General features: G+C 39.9%; 1 protein-coding gene across 1 annotated transcript in view; it reads right to left on the bottom strand.

Moving 5' to 3' along the window:
• Positions 1-2,049: 2,049 nt before the first annotated feature.
• The window catches only part of THSD7B (thrombospondin, type I, domain containing 7B), a 1,033,118-nt gene continuing 1,022,261 nt past the window's right edge, over positions 2,050-12,906 (bottom strand). The window contains exon 28 of the mRNA XM_006894459.1: positions 2,050-3,247. Coding sequence (XP_006894521.1) covers positions 3,166-3,247 — 82 coding nt within the window. The 3' untranslated portion in view covers positions 2,050-3,165. The remainder of the gene's footprint in view (positions 3,248-12,906) is intronic.

The following is a 12,906-nucleotide window of genomic DNA, read 5'->3' as shown; positions in this document are numbered from 1 at the left end:
GGGCCATGAAGTGTTGTACCTGAATGACCTAGTTAATAGGTTTGTGTAAGGAATCCAAGAAGACATTAAACCTTGTGGACTGAGATTATATCATGTTTCTCTCCCCGATTACAGCATTCACATGATTGCCCACTTTTAGAATAAAATCCATCTCCTCATCATGGCTTCCAGGATTGTACACTCTATGGTGCCTTTTTGTGTAATCTCATTCAATCACTCCATAAATATTGTTGCATTCCTAGAACAATTCAAATATCTGTGGGTATATATGTAAGAAATAGGAAGAATGTTTATATGATCCTTACGTTTACACACTATTTTGAAAAGAAAGAATAAAGTAATTATACATAGTGAATTGGTGGATATAATGAGAGCTTTGTAAAAAAGTAAAACTGGAAATGTTATGTTGTTTGTGGACCATCAGATTGGGAACTGACCCACAGATGAGCCTCCGGCAGGTTTTCAGACACAGTTTAATCACATAGGACGAGATTGCTCATCTTTCTCCCACAGAAGAGCTATTGGATTTGAACCACAAGCTTTTGGAATTGCAGTGCAGTTTCTTACCACTAGGCCACCAAATCTGCCTGGAGAGGTTATAGGAGATTTGGAATACCAGCAGGAATGATGAGTGTAGCTTACTGCAGGGGTTAAGGGTCAGCAACTTTTTGTCTATCAAGGAGCAAACAGTGATTATTTTAGGATTGGTAAGCAATGCAGTTCCTGTGGCCACTATTCAAATCAATTTTGTAGCCCCAAGGCAGCCCTAGATAATGTAGAAGTGGGTGGATTGCTTCCAATAGAGCTTTCTTTAAAAACAGAAGGAAACTGGGTAGATCTGATCCATAGACTGCAGATGACAGTGTTAGTCACTGCAGAAAATCTAAGGAATGGAGATTTGGGATCTTTTCTATTTTTACTCCATTATACTTGCTCCCAGCTCCTGGTCATCTTTATCCCTATTACTTGGACCCTCCCATGATTAGCTGTTCTCTGTACTCAAAACACTACTCAAGTTATTTATTTTTCTCTTTTTTCTTACTCAGTATTAAATGTCACCAAATTGAATGACATCTTTTCAGATATTTCCTGGAAATCATATCCAAAGTGGCACTCTCAACCCAATTTACTCTCTTCCATAGTTTTGTATCAAGTATAGTATTTATTTATTACCATGGGAAAATATTTCATTTGTATGATTGTTGACAAGATTTGTTTCTAGTTTTCTCTATGAAGAGAAAATTCTAGGGATAATTGTATTATAATCATCATTTTGCGGGCCACATAAGTGAGGCATAGGCATTCCCAAAGCAGAAGACAAAGGCCAGGCCTTGGTCTCCAGAGCCAGCTCTTGTGTGCTTCTATTAAAGTCTCAGCTGAAGTGAACAAGTTTAGTAATTGTTGTCTAGTTCATGCATAAAAATAATCTAGTCCATTTTTTATATTTCCAAAATTTGCTATTACTGGATAAAATCAACTCATGGACAGCTTCATTTAGCTGTGGAATGGGATGATGGAATAAGTGAAAGTATCTTGTCCATTATATCACATTTCTAGTATTTCCATACTCCTAGTCTATTTGCATGTCAATATTTGTGTTACAATATTTTTATTATTGTTGTTGAATACCATCAAGCTGGAACCTACTCATAGTTGACCGTCTAGTGGGTTTTCAGTGGCAGTAAATCACACAAAATGAGATTGCCCATCTTTCTCCCAGAGAGCAGCTGATAGATTTGAACCATGTGTCTTGGAGATTGCAGCACAGCTTCTTACTACTAGGTCACCAGAGCTTTCTATTACTGTCTGATTTTTAAATACTCCTTAATAGTTGTTCCATGTAATGGTGAGTAGCTTCATTCACAGTGGACCTGAGAGTGGTAAGGTAAAAAGATAACATTTCTTTTCTCTGTTACTGATTTCAGCTGTGAAATTCTAAGACATACCACCTATTCTAATAATGCATACCGCCAATCTGATATTGAAAGGATGTTTGCCAAATAGAGATCAAAGACACTCAGAGGTGAATAAATCTAGAACAGGCTTTTTCAGTCTCTTGAGCTTTTTATTTGTTATAAATACAAGTCAATACCACAAGATGGCACCTTCTTACTTTCAACACCTATGATTACAAACAATTATCTCCATAAAATGGTCTGTTTTTAATGTACTGTTTTAGATAATAATTAAAACATTATAAAAGCAAGACTTTCTACAAACAGGATCAGTGTTTGATGTATATTAAATGAGGTCAGATAATTAAATAAAAAGAAGAATTTATAAATACCCAGATAAGAAAATTGAAATTAGAAAAGCAGAGTTTCCGTCATTAAACTGAATTACAACTGTGTAGGACTAATGCTCTACTTACGTGGCTAAATTTTTATTAAAATACCATTTTAGTACTCCAATAATCTACCTCACTCTCCAATTTAACCACCTATTTCATCTGTATACCTCTAACATTCAATGCATTATTTCCATCAAGACCCACCTAGCTTTCAGTCCAGAAATTATGCACACTCTAACATTTTTAATTGCTACAATTCACCCATGAAGTGCCATCCACCCCAGTTACAAAATAAAATATAATATTTAAAGGTAAAAACTCAGAGAATTTCTGAAATGGCAACCCATTCTCTCTGTGTTCATGAAAATAGGCAATCCAATTTGAAAGTTTTTGAACCAATGTAAACTCTAGAAAACTCAGTGTTGAAATATGGGAAGAAAAAAGATGTGCACTAATATAGTGCGTAACGGTGCAGTGTCAGACTCATCATTGACGGTAAATGCCTTGAATGGACTTTCCTCTGGATTGTCATCATGCTGCTGAAGATAAAGTTTACTCAAGTCTGTGAGAATCCCATCATGGTTCCTTCCTCCCATTTCCAAACAGGAAGAGCAGGGCTTTCGGGTCCCTTGGGGAAACCAAAAAAATTACAAAGGAAAACACTCACACCCACAAACAACTCTGAAACAAAAATGGCAGACCTATTGATCTTTGACTCCACATCCAGGAAGTTGAGGCAAAATTACTTTTGCGAGATTTGCATTCTGCCTGGTCTATCACATCATGAGATTCCTCAAAAAACTGAGAAGTCTGAGAGCTACAAAAGAGAAAGCGGTTAAGGCAGTTGATGTCTACATTTGGATTTCTTTTTCGGGTTACATGTCTAAATCTCCATCGTAGGCTAAGGTCAGAGGCTTCTGTTGGGGAGGTGTGCTTTGATGTGGTTTTGGCTTCTTGCTGCAAAGAGAAAAGCATTCATCAGGTAAGGAAGGTCACAGAGCTGTTTTATGACAATGCACATGATTAGGCGGGCTTTTCTCAGGGCTTCTTTTTAGAATATTTATATATTTTTAACTTGTTTTCAGGAGGAAAGCATCTCCCCTAAGCCCCTAAATCTTAAGACATGCTTAGTGAAACAACGGACCTAATAGATAGGCTTTTTTCCATTCATGGTTTTGCTTATCAGCAAGGAGGTGGGCATCTGCTAATCACTGATTGCAGCTATTGTGACCTCTGCATCATTGAGGATTAACATCATCTGCAATCAGGACAGCCAGACTCTTTTGCTCTGCACTCCTCTTGTGTTTAATAAACACAGTTCTGCCCTATACTGAAAGCTGGCATCAGCTGCTACATCACCAGAAACTTTGCCGGAACAGTTTGACCTGTTCTGCTGGGCAAAGCCATTGTCACCTATAAACTGCTTTTCGCGGGTCAGGGAGCACTGCCATTCCCTGCGAGGGAGGCTGCCAGTGAATGCCAATCCTAAGTAACAGCTCAAATCTGGGGCAAAACACTGCGCATTACACGCCTAGTTTCCTGTGAGCCTTAAATTTTGAGCTGTGGTGCTGGAGAAGAGTATTGACGGTACCACAGACTGCTAGGAAAACAGATTCATCCTGGAAAGGGTAAAACCAGGCGACTCCCTGGAGGCAAGGATTTTGACGCTCCATCTAACATACTTTGGTCATGTTGTAAGGAGGGACCAGTCCTTGGAAAGGGACACCATTCTTGGGAGGGTGGAGGGACAGCGCAGGAGGGGAAGGCCCTCTAGGATGTGGATTGATTCAGTGGCTGGGGTAATCGGATGGGTGTGTCAGAGACTGTGTGATTGGCACAGGAAAGAGCAGAGTTTAGGGCTGTTGTACATAGGGTCGCGACTCGACAGCACATAACAACAACAACAACAACAATATTTATACCTCCAATCTTTCTCTTCTTCACCTCAACTCAGTAGTTCACCCTCCAGGGGGTTTTCCCCGAGGCTGTAAATCACTGTCCATCTTTCTCCTGTGCAGCAGCTGTGCCCTTCCTTCTCTGTTATTCTTTCTAAACCCAGCTCTCTGTGAACCCATCTTTATCAGCAGGGGGGCGATCTTTATCTTTGCCCCCAAATTTCTGGATTTATTTTATTGTTGTTGTTGTTCAGTACCATTGAGTCAGAACAGAGTTACAGTGGACCCTCCAGCGGGTCGTCAGAGGCAGTTAATTCCATGGGAGGAGACTGCCCATTCTTCTCCCTTAAAGCAGCTGGTGGCTTTGAACCATGCACCTTCGAGATTAGGATTGCAGGGCGGTTTCTTACCATTAGGCCACCAGAGATTGCACACATGCTAAGTGTTCTAAAGAAATGATCTCAGCAAGTTCCAGAACAGCACTACAAGGTGGACATTAGGATTTTTACTACTTTCTGGATAAGGACTTGACCAGACACCCTTGAATAGATTCCAATTCATGGCAACACATATATATCAGAGAAGAACTCTGCCCCCCCAGGACTTCAGTGGTAAATTCTGCCAGAGCACATCCCTGGGCCTCTCTTCCAAAGTGCCTCTGAGTTGAACCTACAGTGTTTCAATTAACAGCTGAGCTTAACAGCAGTCTCCACTACCCAGACACTGCGGCCAGGGACTAAGGAGACTAATCAACTTTCCTCTCCTTGCTGAGCGAGAGTTGCAGCCTGGAATCTAAGACAGTCTAAGATAGAGATCCAAGCTTCTAAACTCTCCCTTGCGCCCCCCATTTATCTATGCCATTAATTTGACAGCTGGTAGATACTAATTCTTTTTAGTCTGTATATATACATTAATTTCCATCCTGAGCAAATGCAAATGAATGTTAATATAAAAAACACCCCATAACAGTTTACAATACACATTTCAGAATACCCACAATGTATAACCATATCCATTATCTACTTCCACGCTATTTTCATTATTACAAAAGGAAGCTCCAACCCCAATCAGCAACACCCCCTTTTCCTCTACTTTCTCCATTTCCCGATAACTACAACAAATCTGTTTTCAGTTACTATGGTTTACCTATTCTAGATTATTTCATAGACACAGAATCATACAGCCCTGTGCATTTGACTTCCCTCCCCCCGCTTAACATAATGACTACAAAGGTGAACTGTATCTTACTAGAATGTTATACCACAATACAATTAAAAACAATGTGTTTGGTAAAATTACAATGGAAATAGAATTCCCTAATTTCAAATGCCCATGTTCTAGCTAAAGAGGAAAAATTAATGTGATCTGAGGTTTGTAGCAAATTACATAAGCTAAATAAATCAATAAAATGTGATTTTAACAAAGCAAAACAAAATACAGGAAGCACTAAAAGGAGCCAGAAAAAACCCTATTAGTGACTCACTTTCTAAGACCATGCAGGCAGGGACAGCCCCTGGGGATTCTACACACAGCGGTGCTTCACAGGTAGAGTTTCTGCCTCCCATGCAGGAGACCTGAACTTGAGTCCCAGCCAGTTTATCTCATATCCTGGCACTACCCTTCTGTTAGGAAGCCCTGGTGGCCTAGTGGCAAGAAGCTTAGCTGCAATTCCAAAGACACATGGTTCAAGTCCAACAGCTGCTCCGTGGGAGAAGGACAGGAAATCTCTTCCTGAGAGAGAACTGCCTCTGAAAACTGGCCTGTGGGAGGGTCAGCTATGGGTCAGTTCAGACTCAATGGTACACCACAATAACAACCTTTCTGCGTGGAGCTCTGGTCGCCTAGTCTGTATAGTTTCACTGGTAACCCAAAGGCCAAACCTCTTTGGGGTGTGGGGGCTAATGAGCTCAAGAGCTTTAAAGCTTTAGAAACTGCATGGGAAGCTATGAATTGGTTCTGACTCAACGACAGTGAGAGAGACAGAGAAAAACACACACACACACACACACACACACACACACACACGATTGAGCAAATGAGAGAGAGAGCCCACAGCCTAGGAGAGACCTTAGTCTTCTTGCACGTTGTGATGATGCTAAGAAGGTTGCAGTGGAGTTTCTAGATTAAGATAGTTCAGTAAGAAAGGTCTGGTGCTGTTCTTCTAAAAGTCATTCAGTGAAGACTCTAGGAACCCCAACAAATCATGAGGATGGCTCAGGACCAACAACCAGTTGGGGCCTAGAGAGCAGCTAACAATAACAGCTCATAACCTACAGCTGAAAAGCCAGAAAGGTGCATATGTGAGTGAAGATTCTCTGTTGAGGAATTCTTAGCTGAGTTCCTTGGCAGTCTTCAAAAGGGCTCCTTCATGATTATCTGAACAGCATTCAACTTAACTTTCTCTTTACTTCTATATTCCAATAGTTTTCATTATTTCATTATTTTCATGGACCCTGATTCTCCCACGGAAAACTGAACCCAGCCTGAAGTGAGGCCTGATCACATTAATCCACAGCACTTCAAGGGATTAAAGAAAGTGCACAAAGAGGCTGGGATCACAAAGCAGGGACTGTATGCACATGTACTGTGGCAGGAGAATTGATGGGGGAGGGTGTCTGAATGTCAAAAACATAAAAATGGAAAGACACAAAATGCCTCTTTGCTGATTTTTTTCAGAAGTGGTAGAAAAGGAAATACGTTCATGGTTTTAAGAACAGTTTTTGGCATTTTGTCCTTAATTGGCATCTCCAAGGTCTCTAAGGCCCTAGTGGCACAGGAGTTAAAGCAGTTCACTGCCAACTGAAAGGTCAGTCCTTTGAACCCAGCAGTTGCTCTGAGGTTTTGCTTCTGTAAATACTCAGAACACAAATACTCATTAGCATCAAGTCAGAACTGATTCATAGTCAACCCTCTCGTATTTCTGAGGCTGTAAAATTCTATGGAAAGTGACTGCTCATCTTTCTCACAGGGAGTCACTAGTGAATTCCTACAGATAGAGGGGCACATGGCCTGTGGGTTAGCAGTTCAGCTCTCCGTGGACGAGGCTGCCAGGTCTGCCTTCCACAGAGACTTCTTATTGAGCAACGTCTAGTTGGAAATGACCCATAGCTGCCCCTCAAGCAGGTTTTCAGAGGCAGTAAATCACATGAGAGGAGGTTATCCATCCTTCTCCAGTGGAACAGCTGGGGATTTGAATCCCGTACCTTTGGGACTGCAGCGCAGCTTCAAACCTGGCAATCCTATGAGTGAGTTCTACTCTCCCATAGATTGCTATGAGTCAGAACTGACTTGACTAGATTTTTTACTGGGCCAAGTGTTCCATGGGTAACACTAACAATTGGCAAAGTGCTGGCCTACTAACTGAAAGACTGGGGTCTCAAACCCACTCAGCGTAGGTTAACGAGAAAGGTCTGGTGATCTGCTTTTGAAAGGTTACAGCATGGAACCCAGTGTGTGCTGGCATACTAGGTAGTTCCACTGGTCAGAACGGATGTGGTGACAACTGGCTCTGTTTGATTATCAGGTAAAGAGACATTAAAAAGTTTTAGTTCTTAGAAGTATGAAGGTTGAGAATGAGAATAAGGAGGGATCGAGAGAATAAGATAAAGAGATAATAGTGATGCCTTGGAAGTCAGGCAAACTTAGCTAGCCTGTGTGAGCTGTGTTCAAATGATGCACAGATGTTCCCAGGTATGGAATTATGGACACTGTCATTTTCGTAAATAAATAGGGCCTTGGATCGTTCTAGGATGTGGGGTGTATTAGGGATCATAGTTATGGAAGCCTCTTTGTGGGTAGATGCTAAAATTATAACAACAAATGTGTGATACTTGTGAACTTTTGTGGACTTTAAAAGATAACAGCTTTTAAAATGTTAGTAATCGTTTGGAATAAGACAGTACTTTTCTGGGTAGCTGTGGCTCGAAGAGCTTCCACACACTCCTGGCACCTAACACACCATGACCAGCAGTCATCTGGAACCTCTCGCACGCATCCCTAATCCATCATGCCAGTCTTTCTTGCTGTGCTGAGATGCAGGCTCATAAGGCTTCCTAATGGAGCACTTTCGGCAGCCACCAGCCTTTTAGACTTGGCACAGGGAATGACACCATTATGCAATCTTGGGTGTAAAAGGCAATTGATGTGCCTTCTTTCAGGACAATTTGCATTTTAGTAAAGGATGAAAAGCTTCAACCAGCAACCTGAGCTCTTATCTGACTGACAGGTAAGTGCTGGCACTTCTCAGCACCCTGAAATTGAAGCCACAAGGACCCATCTTCATGCCAGGAGATATCAAACAGCCTGATGGGAGTACGAGAACACATTACTGAGCTGTGCCGGGGAGGGCTGAATGCACACCGTTAACCAGACATCTTCCAGGAACTATGACGATGTTAACTACAATCTCAGTCAAGGTTGTCCCTCCTAAATTGCTTCATGGCTCTTCATTGCCAGGGGCCCTGGGGCATCAGCAATGCTTCTACCACTAAGAACACTAATGGAGATGTACAAGGGGTTGTACTGAACAAAGTGGCATATAAGAAGGCTATTTTTCTCTATTTTCACAAAAGCATTTCCAAGTTTTATTATAAATTGCTTTCATCTAAAGTGTACACCAAAGATCTGACATATTACAGCAATTCTCTTGTCTTAAGCCTGTTATCTTGACACAAAACATAAAATCCCCCAAACTGTCACCCTCTCCCTCTTCTGTAAGCTACTTAATAGAATTAGATGCTGTGAAAATATCTATTTGGATTTCTTTAGGCGGCTCATATATAACAGCAAATGAGATGGGCTTGGGTGTCAAAAGGTCTCTTTGCAGGTCTGTTGTCTTGTTTTACACATGGGATGAGGAGAATCTAAGAAATGTGAAAGTCATTATATTATGTTCAGTCTAAACAGGCATTAGGGTTATGCAAGGGAAAGAAGTTATGGAGACTGAAAAAAAGCACACACTCTGAGGTCAGGCAAACCTGAAATAGTGACCTCAGTTTTCTGGGATTAATGCTATTCTCTCAAAATGATAATAATAATGTTGTTATTGTTATGTTCCATCAAGTCACCTGTGACTCATAGCAACTCTGAAGCCTACCCTGTCCTGAGCTAGTCTCACTGACTCCAACACACCTACCTCCATTGCCCCAGTTACTGTACCAATCCATTTCATCCAGGGTCTTCCTCTCCTGCACTGTCCCTCCACCGTTCCAAGCATGATGTCCTTCTCCAAGGATTGATCTCTCCTGGACACATGCTAAAAGTATATGACACTGAGCTTTAAAATCCTAGCCTCCAGGGAGAAACTCAGTTTCACCCTCTCTAAGATAGACTGATTTGTTTTCTTGGTGGTCCATAGTATGGTCAAGATTCTTCTCCAGCATTACAACTCAAAGGCACCCATTCTTTAGTCATCTTAGTCATTATCCAGCTCTCTGATGCATAGTAAGTAACTGTGAAGACCATGGACTGGATCAGACGTACCTTAGTGTCTAGACTTGACATCATAGCAATGAAAATTGCTATTGTTATTATAATGGAATGATAATGTCAATTGCTGACTAGATTATTATTAGGATTAAGTAAGGCAATCTACAAAAATTACCTGGTGCTTGGCATAAAACAATATTAACTTTCTTTCTGATTTTATGTCTAAAAATTATGAATGATACATTTGGTTTTACTACTATTCTTATGGCCTTGTGGATAAAGAGTTGCTTTGCCAACCCAAAGGCACAGGGTTCAAAATCAGCAGCTCCTCTGAGGAGAAAGATAAGGAATCCCCATTTGTGCAATTTTGCAGCCTCTGAAAACCTGCTAGAGAGTCAATGATGAATCAGTTCCAACTTAACAGCACACAACAACAACAACAACAACAACAACAGTACCATTTATTAATTTACTTAATAAACATCAAACTTGTCTTCTACTAAAATGATCAATAAAACATAGTTATTAACTTTCTTCCTGGAAGAAAAAAGAGGAAGGTGTTCACAGAAGTAATGACTGACCCCAACCTGTGGTAAATCTCAGAGGAATGCATAATTCCAGACTGTATGATAAGAAAACATTAGTATTTGAATTGGGCTAAGAAGAAATGGTAGGGAACTCCGGTGGTGCAGTGGTGAGAAGCTGCCCTACAATCTGAAAGGCACCCACCCGGCTGGAATCCAGCAACTGCTCTATGGGAGAAGGATGGGCAATCTCTTCCTGTGTGATTAACTGTCCCTGAAAACCTGCTGAAAACCAGCTATGAGTCAGTTCTGACTCAAGAGTAAACAAATAGGAAGAACTGATTGCCTCTCAGTAGCTACTGATAAAAACTCCATTCTGGATGAACGTGACATAAAAAGTAAACCATGGAAACAGAAGTCTCCTTGGGGAATTAGAAAATATTACTTTCACTGACCTAATGAAAATTTTTTTTCTCTTTCCAAAAAGTATGCCTCAGAAAGAAGCTGCCACCTTGTCTTTAGTGTCTCTAAAAACCTTTACATTATGAGTAACCATCCCGCAGGATAGCAATAACTAAGCATCTGACTCTTAACTGAAAGACTGATTGTTCAAAGGTGTCTCAGAAGAAAGCTCAGGGACCTAATTCTGAAAGATCACAGCCTTCTAATACATACCAACAAGTACGTGAATCTTGAGATAAAGTTTCCCAAAACAGTGGCACATGCATATTTTTAAAAGTACTGTCCATCAAATAGCTTAGAATATAAAGGTTAATGGTTACACACACACAAACTATATTTGATTATGGGGTGGGAGACTAAATTAATGGCAAACTGACTTCAAAGACAGATGCACACTCTGAGTCAAAATTTTATGGAGTATGGAATTAGAATAATGATCATACCATACTGAAATATTAATATGTGTACTAGGGAGTTTTTTAGATGTAAAATGGAACACATTAATTAATTAACAAAGTAGACAATTTACTATTTTATCTTGTCATGAAAGTTTATTAAATAAGCAAAGGTTTTTTGGTTTTGGGTGTTTTTTTTTCATTTTCCTCCATGAGGACTTGGGAGATATTGGGCCCATACAATACTCATTGCAAGCTCTCCAGAGCATAAGGAAATGAAGGTGAAAGCTCTTCGGCTTATACTGTGGAAGACGTTAGTTGACTGGCTTGGCAGAAAAGGAAGAGGAGCTTTGTTTTGCTGTCAATGGGATGGCAGTGCTCGGATATAAACAGAAAAGAGGGTGAACATGTGGAGGAAAGTTTTAGGAAGGCAGTACTCTGCTCTTGAATCCAAAAATAGAAGAGCTATTGTGTTATTACAGTTGTTCTTTGCTGCTGAGTCAGAACCAACCCACAGTTGACCCTTCAGCAGGTTTTTAGAGGCTGTAAATTGGATAAGAGGCGATTGCCCATGTTTTATTTTCTTTGAGACAGGTGGTGTATTTGAACTACTTGCCTTTGAGTTGACAGTACAACTCCTTACCCACTAGGCCACCAGAACTCCCGTGTGTTACCGCTGTAAGGGGATTATTTGGGATGAAAAATGAACATAGGCATGAGAAATGATGAACAGAAGCATTATGAAATTTGTGCCCTGGAATGTAAGGAGAAAATCCTATGATGTTTGATATTCAAATACAAACAATCTTCAAACACTCTAGAAGTGAATTTTTTTTACCAGTTAGTTAGTGAAGTACTTAATTTTCTAGAGCCTGGAGTTGTAGGCAGATGGGCCTCAACAGTTATCAGTAAAGGAATGGATTAAGGCAAGTGTATTTTTAGGCAGGCGAGAATAGAGAAATATACAAGTAACAATTTCTGATTGTTACTACATGGTATTTTTCTCTTAGATATTTTGGGAAGAAAGAACCACATGATGTGAATTTGGCAATTAACAAATTTATAAGATTAGTAAATTTAGCTATTAATGGGTAGACCTCATCCACGTTACCCTCAGACAGCATCAGATTATCCTATTGAAAATGCTTGCATTGGTTTTATAATTTCAGAGCCCTTTTCCATGTGTCAAACCTTCACTGTCATTTAAGATTCTCCTCTTTTTATTCTTTCTAGTAGTGATTATTTTCTTTCACTGTGAACCTAATAAAACATTCAACTTAACATTTTCTCATTAAGACAGGAAGCAAGAGATACTTAAAAAAACAACTAATCAATTCAAACACACAAAAAAGGACTTGGAAAACCATTTGATTATAGATGAATGACAAACTGAAAGTATTACGAATGGAAAGCCAATTTCTAGAGATTCAATTTCTATCACTGTAGGTGGCACAAAAAATTAAAGTCATCTTACTTACTTCACCAACTTTCACTGACCAAGGTAAAGATGTTAAAAAAAAGAAGTAAAAAAAAAAAAACCACACCACGAGCCTATGTAGCCTTGGAAACTGAATTTGAAGCCGAATATACAAAGGCTGGATTTAAATTAAGTTTAAAACTTGAACAAAAATTCTCAAAGAAATAGTCTGAGACAGATGATGAATATAAATATCTCTGTGTGACGGAAAAAAGTGAAACAACACTTTGATCACATTTAAAAAAAAACAAACCTGAAAATTCAGCATGGGAGGTTAATAAAATATTCTTAACACATTTGAAAACACTCAAATATATTTACTTCTGTCTGTTTTCAGGGGTACTAATCACAGCTTTAGTTTACTTGGCTCCATAGTCAACAGTCTTGGCACCAGCAGCCAGGAAATTAAAAGGTGCATTGCCATGGGAAAGTCTGC

The sequence above is a fragment of the Elephantulus edwardii genome, unplaced genomic scaffold (assembly GCF_000299155.1).
Source record: "Elephantulus edwardii isolate Elephantulus edwardi_28Jun2011 unplaced genomic scaffold, EleEdw1.0 scaffold00143, whole genome shotgun sequence".
Lineage (NCBI taxonomy): Eukaryota > Metazoa > Chordata > Mammalia > Macroscelidea > Macroscelididae > Elephantulus > Elephantulus edwardii.
The sequence above is the reverse complement of the archived record's forward strand: the minus strand, read 5'-3'. Positions and strand labels throughout refer to the sequence as shown.